This window comes from Diadema setosum, chromosome 6, assembly GCF_964275005.1.
Source record: "Diadema setosum chromosome 6, eeDiaSeto1, whole genome shotgun sequence".
NCBI classification, from domain to species: Eukaryota; Metazoa; Echinodermata; class Echinoidea; order Diadematoida; family Diadematidae; genus Diadema; species Diadema setosum.
This window is the reverse complement of record NC_092690.1, coordinates 10644642-10660671: the sequence shown is the minus strand read 5'-3', so window position 1 is coordinate 10660671 and position 16030 is coordinate 10644642. Positions and strand designations below refer to the sequence as shown.

The window sequence follows — 16030 nt, the reverse complement described above, 5'->3', positions numbered from 1 at the left end:
CATGATTTCCTGTTTTATGAGCGCACAAAACTAAGGCTGTTTTCACACCAGTCTAGAAGCGTTACTGCAATGCTGAATTACAAAATACGATTCAAAGTATCGTTTGTGCACACGACCTAGGAAGGTTTTGCGAATTCTGTGGCTTTTAATTTCAGGGCAAGGAGAAGAGGTGTGGCTTCTTTCTGAGTCTCCATCTATCACTCTTAACCCACTGAGGACGAGTCCCGAGTATACTTGGGATGGTATCTATAGGAAATGCATGTTGTAGCAAAATTAAACTGTCCTCAACGGGTTACGCAGTAGGTAGTGTGTACATTGACTGCAGAACTAGCATTTGAGGAGTGAAGTCAGGGAATAATTTTCCGACTCAAATTTGATTAGCAATATCAGCAGATGAACAATATTTCAAATGGTATCCTGTACACTTCTATGGAAGAAAACTGCTACACAAAAGTTTCATACAAATAGCTTGTGTTGCAATGGTGTAAAAATGCATAGCAAATTGTTGCATAGAAAATTATTCCCTGGAAGTTATTCTGCAGAAACAGTTGAAAGGTCACCATTTATAAGCTCCACCCCAAAAACACGATTTGGAGGTCAATCCATGCACACGACTGCTTCCTATTGTACTTCTGAAACACCTCCGGACCATCATTTAAATCACAATTGGAATTACGATTCAAATCACCCTCCACAATTCCAGTTTGCATGTACATATAATGTGTGCCATGGCGAAAAGCCATTATTTAAATCATGATTCTCGTGATGCGTCATTACAAACTGTTTCAAATTATGCACTCTCAGTATGTGTGAAAACAACCTCAGTAGCAAAGTATGCCTTTAAAGAGGAAATCCACCCAACAAATGATGAACTTCAGAAGAAAGAGAAAAATATTACCTTCAGAATAATACAAAAATGACAACAATCAGAGCAGAAATAAAGAAGATATGACATTTCAAATTTCACATGTAATATAGGAAATCACTTCTTGATCAGTCCTTATGAATATTCAGATGAGCAAGTTGACGATGTCATGCTCTCACATCTTTTATTCATTTCATACAGAAATGACAAAAATCTCATATTTTAGCTGTAAACTTGTCTTAAAACCACCCAAAATGAAAAAGAAGATAATACACTGTGTGTTATATAAACTCTGATATATCTTAGTATGGGAACATACTTGTATTACTTGTATAACTGGCCAAAAATAATATTCTTTTCTGACTTTATATACCTCATATCAAAAATTGTGAGGGTATGACATCATCAACTCACTCATTTGAATACTGTAAAACACGGTATATTCGCGGCATGAATTTTTCGCGAATTGGAGCCGATGGCCTTTTTTGCGGCATGAAATTTTTGCGAGCTGCCACTGGCATTCAATCTTTATAGTGTAGACAAGAGATTTCACGTGCATCTTAATTTCGCGAATCTTCGCGCTCGCGAAATTCGCAAAATTAAAATGCACGTGAACATTCCTCGTTTTACCAAGGAGGTACTAGGCGCCTAGTACCTCCTTGGTTTTACAGTATTCATAAGGATTTTGTAATCCCTTACCATTTTACAGCAAATTCATGACTTGATACTAATTCTATTATATAGTGGACAGTCATTAGAACTGCCTGTGGTGTCCCTGCAAGTGTCCACATTACTTAAAGGACAAGTTCACCTTCATAGACATGTGGGTTTTTTTGAATGCAGCAATGTAGAACACATCAGGGAAACCTTGGGGAAAATCAGACAATCCGTTCAAAAGTTATGAATTTTTTAAGTATCTGCGCAGTCACTGCTGGATGAGAAGACTATACTGCGCCGTGTATGATGTCACATGCGTACAATGATATAGGGAAAATAAAAAGAGAATTTCACAAAACTTAACTTTTTGAATAAAGTGCACATTTCTCTGACTTGCTACTGATGTATGTTAAGGGTAATATTATTCCCCTTGCCTTCTGAAAGAGAGAAGTCGAGTGTTCTTTTGTTACGCGAGAAAAGTAAAAATATGTTGAATTTTCTTTATGCTTTCTTTATAATGTACACATGTGACATCACAAGCTATAGTACATGTAGTCTTCTCATCCAGTCGTGACTGAGCAAAAACTTAAAAAATGCATAACTTTTGAACGGATTGTCAGATTTTCCTCAAACCCTCACTGATGTGTTCTGCCAATATTGCTACATTCACAAAACCCACATGTCTATGAAGGTAAACTTGTCCTTTAATATGTGGATGCATGATTATACAGGACATGTGGACTTGTGAAACCTCTATCAGTTATTAAATGGTATAAAGGTGTTATAAGAGACATACCTTGGTACATTTGTATGGGACTGAGTATGATGATCATGATACATTGTGTCATGCAAGTTTATGTTGAGCCCTATTACCACGGGTCCATCTGGTATGCCATTACTGGTTTCAGTATCAAATCAAGATACAGTGTATTGCGGGCTGTCAGCTGTCGCAATGTCATGATTTCTTGTACGAAGTATCGTGACTGACAGACTGAAAACATGATATGCCTTCTGAAATTCTTGTGAAGATTATTATTATTTTTTTTTTAAGGGTGGTATTGGATGGTCGTAAAAATGCTGAAGGTTAAAATACCACCTGATATCATAGAGAGTATACACCGTAGGATCACTTTTAATGTGTGCGTGTATGTTTGTTTTTCTCTACCCGGTACTCTAAATTTTATGTAAAGAGCTATGATATGTCTTTAGCAAAACCCTGTCAATTAAATTTACAATACTTTTTGAATACTGTTTGACCTTGAAACAATAATATCTGTCCATCTTTTTTTTTCTTCCAACATTTTATTATTGCAAAATTGCACACATGACTCTAATTCCAGTTACAGGCACAGCATACGTGCCAAAAGGCATTCAGTTAATGCAATGTAAATACAAATCTTCAGTGTACTTTCTGTTCAACACTCAGGGCAAATGTAAAATGTGAAATATACCCATTAAAAAATCAAGCAACACATTTAAATGATAGGTTCATTCTCTCCTAAAGTACCAGGTAAAACTTTTGATCCAAGGAATGTGAAGAAGACACAGCCTAAACTATTGTAAATTGCTCTGTTTGTCTAAAAACTCTTATGTACAATATACATGTAGATAAAGATATAATAATTAACCTGTAATGATTTGCCACCAGAAGAGGATCACATGTTCACTAAGAAAACAAAATAAGGATTGACTTTGTGAGTTTGAAGAGGGGAAATGTGAAAAAGAGTGGCTGCAAAACTTCTTGCTTGCCCGATTCAGGCATTTTTTTTTTTCCTCTTCTTTTTTTTTTTCTATTAAGATGGAATCTTCAGAATAATGAACCTTATTTCATTTCCAGATTCGGAATGAACCTTCGAAATAACAAACTGTAACTAATGAAACACAACAATGAGTATTCCAAAAGAATACTGCGTATCAGGGCAATTCCCCCCCCCCCCCCCCCAGCTAATTACTGGTTAGCGATAAGGTTAGAGTTTAATGGGATAGGGTTAGGATTACAATTGTAGGTTGAGGATTAGGGTTAGGGTCAGGGGAATGGTCTGGGGTAATTGCCCTAGAACTGAACACTACCGGTTTTAAAACCACATGAAAATTATTTTCGACTTCAGAATAGGGAATTTCAGCAATTAAAAAAAAAATACAACTTGTAAACTGGCTGGACAAAAAGTCAAATTGTATACCTACAATGTAAGAAATGGTGGCTGGCAAGGAATGATGGCAGTATTGGTGTGTACGGATGTATCATGGCACAATCACAATTCCAAGTTTCATTAAAGGGATCATATACAATGTACAAAATGTTGTAGTTTTGGTTGAGACCTAACTTCAGGTTTCTAACATTTTTTGGTGAGATAATGGGAAACCTCTTATGAAATATGAAAGAGCATGTAATTCTATGAGGAATTCAACATTTATTTGAGGAAAATTGGTTTTGAAATGGCTGAGATATCCAGAAAAGAGCAATTCTAATAAAGTGTGGGACCCATACTTGTATTACGATCGCTCTGTTTTACTTTGTTTTTGGATGTTTCAGTCATTCCAAACCCGATTTTCATCAAATAAACTTTGAATTCCTCTTAAAATGGTATGCTCTGTACTATATCATATTATTAAAGTGTTTTCTTGGTACTGGTATCTTGCAAAAAGTTAAAAGCCCAATTCTCATCTCCACCAATACTGTACCATCCCTTTAAAGAGCATTGCTTAGCATGGAATAGTCGAATAATCAGGACATGGACAATAATCTATTAGAAAAATGATGATCTCAATTCATCTCCCCAGCTCTCCCTCTCTCTCCTGCCCTGTATTTCTTTTACCTGTGACTTTAATGGTATGTGGTATACACATGGGAAACAGCTTACCAGGTACTCATTACATGTGCTACAATGCTAGACCAATGACATTGTCACTGGGCTATATTATGTTTTACATCGGCAATGTTAAATGTTTTGTAAATATTTGAAACATTCGGCTTTGTAATCTCATATCATAACATTTAACAAGTTTAAACACTTGCACTCAAGTATTCTCACTGGTAAACTTTTATTCAGATCAAGTGGTGGATGTTGTTTTATGAGTCTCTGTTGGAAGCTCTTCTTTTCACGAGTACTGGCTACACTTGGGTTTACAGCCATCCTATAAAGTCCCCAAATTATCACCATCCTTGACTGCCTGCACCATGTCCATGAGCACATATTGGGTTTACATTAATGATACAAACGTATCAATAAATGTTGTTAAAGCTTTACAGTTAAAGATCATTGATGTCATTGTACAAACAATTGTGTGGTAACAGCATCAACAGTATGTAGATCCAGAGGCACATAAATTGTGCAAGAGTTCCATTTGTTAAGCCACCTGCTGACAACATTGCATTGCAACCTGAGCAACAAAAGATGAAGCATTTGTTGTGTTTACATTTTGATTTTTCTTTTTCTAAATGGTGCTTCAAAGCATACAGGAATTTTGGGCTAGCCATGCATATTGCATGGTAGTGTAAAATGGGATAAGGAATAGGACCATTATCATGATTGTGCGTGTTGCTAGCCACACCAAACCTCACAACGTCCTCAGTTTGGTTTCGCGGGGTTACTCAATTCGGAACTTCCGGGTTGACTTAGCCCGATGAATACGGGACGCGGCTCCCTGCGGAACACCCAAAATCATAACATACCTCTCGTGGGCGTCATAATGCCTATTCCGACAACCACCGTGTAATCAACGCTGAAAACGTATCCCCCCTCCATAAAAACCCATATTTCTGTACTCACACACGATGTTTAGGAAAACCCATGGACATCAACAGCTCCAGGGGAGTTACACTCTGCCTCACGCTGGCCTTCCGCATGGTTCGACGGTGGACGTCGAAGCTTGAACTGACATTTTGCTCCGGGTTCAGCAGTACAGCTTGTCGTAACTTACAGTTAGTTCCAATTTACACAGGTTTCGAGGATTGCTTTCTGAATACTTCCAAAAGATGGCGCTCTTCATAAAATATAATATTCTGCAGTGTCTTCCTTGTCAACAATTTATTGTACGATGACGGATACGGTCGATTCTTGTCTGAATCTCAACATTCTTTGGTCCTACTCATGGTTGTCAAAGTTGATGATAATAAGGTGGAAATTCAGAAAAAGATATTATGAATGCCGGCCAAACTCGATATGATCGAAACGTGGGTTTCCAAGGGGGAGGGGCTGGACACTCTATAGGGACGGGGCTATGTTTTCTTGCTGCGTAGAATCGCAGAACATTCAATGCTTTTCGTTTAAACTAAGCCCCATACATTAAAGTTTTCTTTACATTCATGCCCTCTCATATTGAAAAGCACCACTTTTATTTTCCAAATAGTCATATGTTAATTTCGGTGACACTTAGCATTTTCTCCTCCAATGCAGGCCTGTGTAATTTTGATATTAGTGAAGAGGGATTTTCAGTGGCGGTGCACGATTGAGAGATGGATCCTATAATAATCTCTTTAACTTTTTAAATTAATATTCTTTGTTGCGTCCTATTCTCTGGGACTAGACCTTAATTCTTTGTATGAAACGAACCTTTTTAAAGGTTATAAAATACACTTGTACTATGATTTCAAAAGTTTCCTCTTTTTCAGACTATAGGGCCTCAACACCCTATCATGTAGGCCTACACAACTGAAATATCCTTCGGTAAATTGGGTTAGGCCTACTAAGGATTATCCTCCACGCGACAGCCATGACATTCAATGGGCGGCTAAAAGTGCTCTACTAGACTCCGTGAAACGGGGGGGGGGGGGGGGGGGGGTTCCTTGACCCCCCCCCCGATACCAGGCAGACCTAGTCGTTCTTTCTTGTTGTCATTCCACGGCTATATCAAAGGATAAGTCCACCTTTATTTACATGTGGATTTAATGAATGTATACTCTCTAAAAAAGATCGAGTGAAAATGTTCACTCTTGAAAGAGTGAATACAAAAAAAAAGTGAATTAAGAGTGAAAATGTTTATTTTCACTCATTTTGGAGTGACCTCAGGGATCACTCGAAGATTTTGGAGTGATCCTTGAGGTCAATCGAAAAAGAGTGAAATGTTCACTCAAAATTCATTCCAATTTCATTCTAAATTCACTCTTTTCTGTTATTCACTCCTTCAAGAGTGAATATTTTCACTCGATCTTTTTTTATAGAGAGTAGGCAATATTACATATCGAACACATCAGCAAAAGTTTGAGGAAAATCGGACAATCCGTTCAAAAGTTATGAATTTTTGAAATTTCTGCGCAGTGGCACTGCTAGATGAGAAGACTACTACAGTTTGAGCATAGGACGATATTGGGAACATATCCAGGATTTCATCCCCCCCCCCCCCCAGAAAAAAAAAATGCATTTTTTGTATACAACAACAACATACATATTTCGACTTTTATTGTTCTATCTGCCTTCTAAAAGTTTTTCTTTTATCATGCAAGAAAAATGAAAATATGGTAGATTTTCTTTGTATTTTCTTTATATTGTATACACACGTGACATCACAAGCTGTAGTAGTCTTCTCATCCAGTGATGGCGGCAATGCGGAAACTTAAACAATATTCATAACTTTTGAATGGATTGTCCGATTTTCTTCAAACTCTAACGGGATTATGTTTCATTAGCATTGCTGCATTCTTTTAATCCACATGTATATGAAGGCGAACTTGTGTCTGTGTGACCTGTAAACAATATACAGCCTATACAGTGACTTCAAGGACTAAAACGCTCTTGCGGCAGAAAAGACCTGCACTCCCACCCCCGCGAGCATCATAGTTCGCTCTAGATATAGTCTTTCAATGTTCACGCATCAATATAGGCCTATTATGCCATGATTTGGAGCATCGAATCTGCAGCACACTTTATAAACAGCAAAAAGTAGTCTATGATTATACTGACAAGCGCAAATGCACGCATTACGAAAAATACCAAGTTTTTAAAAGCACCTGCTCTTCATTTCACATCGATTTGCGCATTACGAAGATATCAGGAATAGGCCTATTTTTTTATTTTTATTTCGAATTACATCGTCAGCAGCTCCACAAATTCGAGTCTTCCTTCGCTAATTCTACGGTGAAATACAGCTTCAAGGGCGGCCCCAGGAACTCCATAAAGCGGAGGCTCCTTTACAAAATTAAAGAGGGCGCAAGTACGCCCCCTTGTTTTTTTTCTTTTGTTTTTACAAAAAAAAAAAATAAATAAAAAGAGCCACTGCATCTTGCAGTTCGGTGAAATGTCAAACATCTTTCCTTTTTGTCCACATTTCGTCTTGGAGCTAGAGGTGCCGATCTACGCGAACATGTCCTTCAAAAGCGCATCTAGAGAATGCTTCATTTTACATGGGTGCGGATTTTCTGCACAGAATTGATACTCCATCGATTACAGGGGCGGATCCGGGAATTCTGTATAAGGGGGAGCAACTAATATTTCTGGTGCCACTTCCGGATTTTACTTCTTTCTTTCTTTTTTCATTTCATTTCTTTTGTTTTTAACAAAAAATAAAGGGGGCGTGCGCCGGTATTGTCCCTACCCACCCCCCCCCCCCCATCCGCCAGTGGATCATCAGCCCTCCCTGTGCTCCCTCTCCGTTGCATTGTAATTCACACAGAAAGCATGTAGCAGCTGCTCCAGTGGTGTGTACGCGTACGTGTGAGGAGGGGATTCCCCCCATACGGGGTCAACCCAGACACGTACTAAAAATAGCTCACTTTGCGCGCGTATTGTGCGTGTCCCATGGATAACGGCTTGTCAAAAGCCAAATGTAAAGACTTGACGAAATATTCAACGACTGCAATTGCGTTTATACGAATGTGATCCGTACACAAGATAAGTAACCATACCCAGTTGTAGGACATATCTTGTCATTTGTAATCACCATTTCATTTGGTTCAGTGTGACTCGCGCTGAATTCTAATAGATCTACCTAAAATGTAGGGCCCTATCTTTCATTCAGTATGACAGGTAGAAATCTATACGGAGGACAACCGTAATGATAACGATTAAAATATTACGATAATAAAAATAGTGCTAGGTATTTCGGGGAGTGAGTTAGAGTATAATAATATGGTGTAATATGCAGAAAAAATAAAGTCTGAAAAAATCTGAAACTTATTGTATATGGGAACAAAGTCTGAAATGCCTTAAACTACAAATATTTCAGTACAGTATAGTGAACTGCAGAAAAAAAAATCTGAAAAGGGAGGGGGGGGGGGTGGGAAGAGCAAAAAAAAAAAAAGAAAAAAAGTCTCAAATCAGATTAAAATCTGCGTTCTCACAGCCCTGGTATGACTGCAACCAATCCCAGCCATAACATTGATTTTTTTTTTTTTTCCAAGGAGTCCCTGCGTTTCTGGTAATTAGGCCCTCTACTATTTCTCTCACTTCCCTCATGCCTCATGGAGTTAAAATTTAGCAGGCCTAGAAGTCTCTGAATACACGATTCTGATTGGCTCATACCTGACTAATTTGTTTTTTCTGACTGGACTTTGGAACAATAGTGTATGATCCCCGCATGCGTTTATAATAATCTATGGAAATTATTTGTCCATGAAATCATCGGTATCCCACTGCCCTCATGCTGCTCAGCTAGCAGTACAAAAACCAGGGTTTTGGTGTTTGATTTCATCATTATTTGTACATCGTATTATGATCTTTGTTATTGACAGGGCCCACTGATTTGTTTAGAGAATTTAATTTTTCCTACAAACAAAAGATCAGTGACTGCAGGGCCCCAGATCAGAGTCGCAGAGCTCTCAACACTTCTTTTGTATACACTACAGGTACTGTATCATGTAGTACTCTTTTTTTTTTTTTTTTAGCTACAGCTCTTCCCAAACAGGTTCTATACAAACCTCTTTGGCTCTTCCCCAGATTTGTGATTTTCGCCCTCTATTGGTCTGATGCAGAACAGAGATTGACATTTTGTGCTGCGTACATAGTACGTGGATAGGATCATGCAGTTCGTTTCAACGTACAACAAGGTGGTTCGCTTAGCTAGATGACAGGTCACTACAATGTCGCCATCCCAACTGTACTACATGACACCGTGGAATTAATCCGGACGTAAAGGGAAACAGGCCGCCTTTTTTTCAAAGCGTCCGGAGCGAGTTGTGGCGGCGGGCAGGCCGCCATCTGTTGCACGTCATTCCACCTCGCTCTCTCATTGGTTGTGCCTTGGAACCGCGGCTGACATTCGAGCGTATAAATACCTCGACGAAAGCATTTCGGCTTTAGTCACAACTTGTGTATCCTCGTTTGTGTTTCACACGCCTACTCAAATCACATCACTATGTCTGGACGTGGCGGAAAAGGCGGCAAAGCCAAGGCCAAAGCCAAGAGCCGTTCCATGCGAGCTGGCCTGCAGTTCCCCGTCGGTCGTGTTCACCGCTTCCTTCGCAAGGGAAACTATGCCCAGCGTGTTGGTGCAGGTGCCCCCGTCTACCTAGCCGCTGTGCTTGAATACCTTGCCGCTGAAATTCTCGAGTTGGCTGGGAATGCTGCCCGTGACAACAAGAAGACGAGGATCATCCCCCGTCACCTTCAGCTCGCTGTCCGCAACGACGAGGAGTTGAACAAGCTTCTCAGCGGAGTGACCATCGCCCAGGGTGGTGTGCTGCCAAACATCCAGGCCGTGCTCCTGCCCAAGAAGACCGCTGCTGCAAAGAAAGCTGGTGGAAAGAGCAGCCAGAGCCAGGAGTACTGAGCTTCGTGTCTTGCTCTACTGACTGGGCTCGCTGTCAAAAGCTTGAGCAATATCTCGTCTGCTCGGCCCTTTTCAGGGCCACCATATGCCCAAGAAAGAATTCTGAGATTACTAAGTTCAAGTGACATGTGTACAATCTTGTAAATAGATGTCTAACGTTACTAACGGTTAACACTAACTTAACGGTTGACATCACGTTGACTCTAACGTTAGAATACATTAATTTATGTCTATGACATGTTTCATGTTAACGTTAACTGTATTGCAGAATGTAAATTTCACTTGGAAGAGGATCTACGAGTACGACACGTAGGTCCTAATGGCCCAAGTCTAGGCCTACATAGATTGTGATCAGGGAGTTCCACTCTCCATAGAAACTGACAAACTTTTTGAACATTGGGTTAGAATTTGATTTTTTTCTTGGTGTCTGCTTTTGTGTGCATGGTCTTGCCACATCCACTGTTTCACAATTAACGTGTTAGAACCCTCTTTAACGTTAAAGCCTGGTTGCCTCTGTCTCCACGTCTCTGAGGTTGAGAAATCCTGAGTAGCATCTAACGTTGGGCCTAACAGTTACAATTTAGGCCTAACTTGTTAATACAAACAAAATGTTAATACAAACAAAATCTTAAAATTATTACGGGTTAGACTGAAACTTGTATAAACAACAACAAAAAAAAAACCCTTAAAATGTTATTAAGCTGAACGACTGACCTGCCATTGCCGATGACAACTTTGTGACTTCTCGTAATGGGTCGAGGCTCATGACTTAACGTTAGTTATCTATTCTACTAGTCCCATGTTAACCGTTAGACATCTAAATGTAACGTTAAATGTGTAGGCCTAAATGCAAGTTACATGTAGGATTCCGGAAGCCTTAAAGTAACAAAAAATAGAAAAGCAACATCAACGATGTACAGTCACAGATCTACGGCAAATTGCGTCGGGGGCATGCGCCCGCATTTTTTCCCTTTTATTTTAACAAAACTAAAGGGGGTGCCTGGTGTGCCCCCACGCCCCGGATCCATCACTAGACGGTCTAGCTGTGGAAGGAGCAAAAAAGAGCTGCTAATAACGGTTGGTGCTAACAAAACATGTTGCCCGACCAGACCCTAGATGCAGTGCTGCAACTTCTCTAGGCCTACAGTGACAGGGCAGTGTAGATTCTCTAACGCTGGTTACAAAACATAGATGTACAGAATCTACTGGTTAATAGATCTAACACGTTTAGATCCCGAATCCAATTTTGAGTCTACTTATAATTTCTAGAATCTTCTCTAACACGTTAGAATTTCTAACATTTACATTGTATATTACATGTAGTACCGTAGCTAACCTGTTACTGTTTTATCTAGAAACCATTACCGAGTCTGGTACACCTAAGGCTAAGGTAGGCTACATAGGGTGATCACTGTTTTGCCGAGAACTGGTGTGGTGACGTTTTTGTTATTTTTGTAAATTTCTCACACTTGCCTTTTTTCAAATGATTGACCCATTGTCGAGAAAAAAAAAGAAAAAAAAGAAGCAACCCCTATCACCTTTGACCCCCCTTTTCTTGACTCTTGTTCTGTCTGTCCTCCATTTGCCCATTCCCTCGTTCACCCCCACCCCCCTCCATGAGAGTCTGTCACAACAAAGTACACATTCAGGTTACAAAATTATTCAAATCTGTGGTGCATATTCACTCTGTTTAGATTACTAGTACTTTTGGAAAACAGCAATCACAAACACAGACATACAGATATACACACACACACACAACAAAAAAAAAAAACACACACACACACACAAACTGCCAGCCCTTCATTACAATGGGGGTCACCTGGTCTCCACATCCCTAATTAGATCCTACTTTCACAAGAACTTTGTACTAGTATCTTATACATAGGAGAGCCTTGGAGGACTATATAGGCTCTACTTCTGATTTCACTTTTAAAATAAGTAAAAGATTTACATCTTAGAAATGCCTATTTTAACTGACTGCTTTTCACCCATTTCCAAGCTGCTTCTGATGCAAAAATTACCAAAATTCTTTGAAGTCAATAAGAAGTAAATAAAATCGGTCCTATGTTTAACAAGTACTCGGCGCATCAAAATCCCACCCTCCACATTCTTAGACCCAACAAGACATTAACGATGGAAAAAAAAACAACTTGTAAGTGTTGAAATGTACGAGTAAGAGATAAAAATCAACCAACATCGCAAAGTTTTAGAAAATGATGTGGGATCAAAGAAACAAAGCTACATACTTTTGTTTCAAAAAGATATATACAAGTTTATTCTTTCCCATTATGCAATTACTTACATTTTGTTTGCAAAAACCAGTAAACATCAATTGCTAGGTACATTGTAATACTGAACACTTTCTCCCTTCACACTGACACCTGACACTTAAAGGAATCACAAATACATGTATGTATAACAGAAGAACAAAATTCTATGATCTGTAGAATAATTGCTTGGTCTAATTTGTCATTTTAGGATATGTGATGCATTGTGGTTCAGAGAAGGCAAATTTAGCTGTTGGACATTCGTGGCACATTGCTCACCGAAACATTTCAGCTATTAACCCAACCACTGCCAACACGGACATCAGCACAGAAGGCAATGATCGAAGTGCAGGAATAGTAGAGTTAACAAAAACTGGTAAAAGGAGTTTGTTTCTCTAATATGTACTAGGATATGCGAGGTGTCGTCGATTATGAAAGGCACTTTTAGTACATGTAGCAATGTAAACAGCCATTTGAACTTGCGCAATTACAACGTACACAACTTAGGCCTACATGGCACATTGTGCAATAATACAGCAAACAAAATCTCAAGAAGATAAACATTGCTTTGTGTTTTCTCTCGTTTTGGGAAATACAAATTTTCACGGTTTACAAAAGGCATACTTAGCTACTGGTTATACATAGGAACAATGTACACAATAACAGTACAGTGAACACAATACAACATATTGATGAGTACAAGGAATAATGATCTCAGAAACTTAGAAGACACTTTGTGCAAGAATACATTCATAAAACATCATATGAAATACAATGTAGATTGCTTTGCCTATTTTTTGTAATGTATGGAAATGTGAGACTATGGTTTCAATAAGGCACTTAGTGTCATTAAACATATATAACGATGGAATAGTGTACACATTAAACATATATAACGATGGAACAGTGTACACATTCACACTTACACAAATAAAACCAAAAAAAAAATTACTGAATCTGTCAACACAAAGATAATACTTGAAAGTTCCAAAACACAGTTTCCAATAATACATCAAACAAAACTCCATGTGAACATAGATTTTCTTGCCTTATTGCCTCTTTTTAGAAGAGAAGCATGTTAGAATATGAAAAACATATTTTAGCCTATGGTATAAGGAAGGTGAGATGTACACTGTAACATTTTAATTGATGCAATAATAACATAGGAACAATAACAAGCAGTACCATCCCAGACATAGTACAACAACCACGAAGACAAAGAACGCAAAATTTGGCACAAAATCGATGCAAATCTGAATGCATGAATAACTTATAAACAGACACAACAGATATATCCATGCCCATGATCAGTACTGTAACATTGCTGGCGTCCCCATGGAACACATGTCTGTTGTTTTACGATTATTATTTTATTGCATTAACATTGACCAACCTTTCTTTCCTAAAACAGTGAAAAGTGGTTAGAGTACAATCATCATAAATGGGCAAATATGTAGTATTCTCGAGGAAAAGGCCAACCCCACTAAACTTTTAACATCTGAACAGCCCATGGTCATGCCCCCATCAAGTTTTTTTGAAACACCCCTAACATCATATGTGTGGGAATGTATTGACCTCCTTTGCCTAGTTTTGTATCATTATTTTACATGTATCATCAGGACCTGCTCTGCCATTTAATGGCCATCAAAACAGAATAAATGTGTCTTAAGTTGAGCAAAATACACTTTATAGTGAAATTCACTGCCTTGTATAAGTGAGGTGAAGGATAAAACTGCAGAAAACCTGTGGGAGTAGAAAGGTTAACAGTTTCTATTAAAAGAATTTGTCCAAGGTGCCATACAAGGTTTTTCAATTGTCTGCTTGTTTTCCTCCCAATCCCTCTTCACTGCCACACTAATCATTTGGATACACATTTGAGTGATGTAGCACTACAGTAACATTGTTAGTTTGCAACAACAGCTTTTATGTGTTTGGTTTTTGCTCGTGTTCTTGTTCTTGTGTTTTTTTCCAGATTGTTTTCCCCCAGTACCGGTAATACAGTAGTTCCTGCATGGAACTGTAGTCAGGAAAGGGGGTGTAAATGAAGCATTGAAGTACACGACTGCATCTCTGGCTCAGACTTATCCACACTACCTAGTGACATACTGAATGCACCATATATTTTAATAGCAGAGTCTGATTTTTCACGAATTTGGACTTACCAACAATTTTGCAAGTGGTTAGATTCATGATTGTGGAGTCCAGTAATGAAGAGAGAAATGTAAGCATGCACATCACATTTATGTTCGGATCAGAGTCAATATTTTCAGGTGTCTTTAAAGATGTGAATGGCACCTGTCTCGCGAGATCACGAAAATAAAAACCTCGCAAAATATTTGGAGTATACAGTATAATTATACTGTAGGTGGAAGACAGGAGTTCTGTTTAATTGTCACATGTACAACTGTACATGTGTGTGTGTGTGTGTGTGTGTATGTGTGTGTGTGTTGTGAGTACAGTATAACAGAATGTGTACAGTGCTTAACTTACTCTCATTCAAGGCAGAAGCTGAAGGTTGTAAGAGGGTTCATAGGTTAAAGGTCAAGCTTGGCAAGCAATGATTTGTCTTTAATCAATTACACACCCTGTTTTGTGTCTACAAAATGGTAACACTATCGGGATAAGCCTTACAATTCATCAACTAAAGACCAGGAATGTGTTTGAGGCAGTTGGAAGGCTGCCTCAAAACAGATATAGTTGAGATTCCCCGTTACGAATTTTATTGTGTATAGCTTTTTCACTGATCTATAATGTAAATACACATACACTTATGTATAGTCAAGGAATCTCAATAGGAGTTGAACATTATCAGTGAGCGTTTGCTTCAACGAGCATGATTTGCCAATGGCCAAGTCGGCTGCATTACTAGTTGTAGTTACCTCCGCCAAGGGAGGAGATTATGTTTTCTTCGCCGTTTGTTTGTTTGTCCATGTGCAAAATAACTCAAAAAGTAGATAACGGATTTGTGTAAAACTTACATGAAAGGATCTTGCAAATGACACAAGGAACAGATGATTTAATTTTGCAGTGATCCGGTAATTTTTGTGGATTTTATGAAGGATTTTCAATATTTTGGCAGGTAGGGTATATGAACTTGCGAGTTCAAGCTGCACATTTTTGAGGTTTGCACACGCACACTATAGTGCGTGCTCTAGTTTCTGCTAGGGCGAAGCGCGTCGCGCAGCTGAAGGTTGATGATGTGACAAAAGGCTTCTGCATTGGGAAATATGGCGACTTTCAACATGCGTATTGTATAGGTGGAAATCACTGATCTCTACTATGGAAGAACAAGATCAGTAGCAGAAATAAGCTGCTTGGCGAAGGTCTGCACTCTCAGAGTGCTTCTCTCGTTTTGTAATGTACCCTGGAGGGGAGCAAATGAAGATTAATTCACTCAGGCTGCCCATGTCTCCCCACAACTTACAATCGGCAAAAGCTTAACCACATTCTACTTTTTTTTTTTTTCGGGTGCCACTTCCGAGGTAAAAAAAGTGGGGGGACCCGAAGTGGTTACACCCTATGTATTTCTATATAT

The 16030-nt window shown here is 38.9% G+C and overlaps 2 protein-coding genes across 2 annotated transcripts in view; one reads left to right on the top strand and one right to left on the bottom strand.

Annotated features, from left to right (window-relative positions):
* The window catches only part of LOC140229519 (ubiquitin-associated and SH3 domain-containing protein B-like), a 50338-nt gene extending 41960 nt beyond the window's left edge, over window positions 1-8378 (bottom strand). The window contains exons 1-2 of the mRNA XM_072309767.1: window positions 8364-8378; window positions 5293-5438 (exon numbers count right to left, since the gene is read on the bottom strand). Coding sequence (XP_072165868.1) covers window positions 5293-5438; window positions 8364-8378 — 161 coding nt within the window. The remainder of the gene's footprint in view (window positions 1-5292; window positions 5439-8363) is intronic.
* Window positions 8379-9636: 1258 nt separating this feature from the next.
* LOC140229949 (histone H2A-like) lies at window positions 9637-10341 on the top strand. The gene has a single exon (XM_072310149.1). It carries the CDS (start codon window positions 9812-9814, stop codon window positions 10223-10225), a length of 414 nt encoding a protein of 137 aa, XP_072166250.1. The 5' UTR covers window positions 9637-9811; the 3' UTR covers window positions 10226-10341.
* The last annotated feature ends 5689 nt before the right edge of the window (window positions 10342-16030 follow it).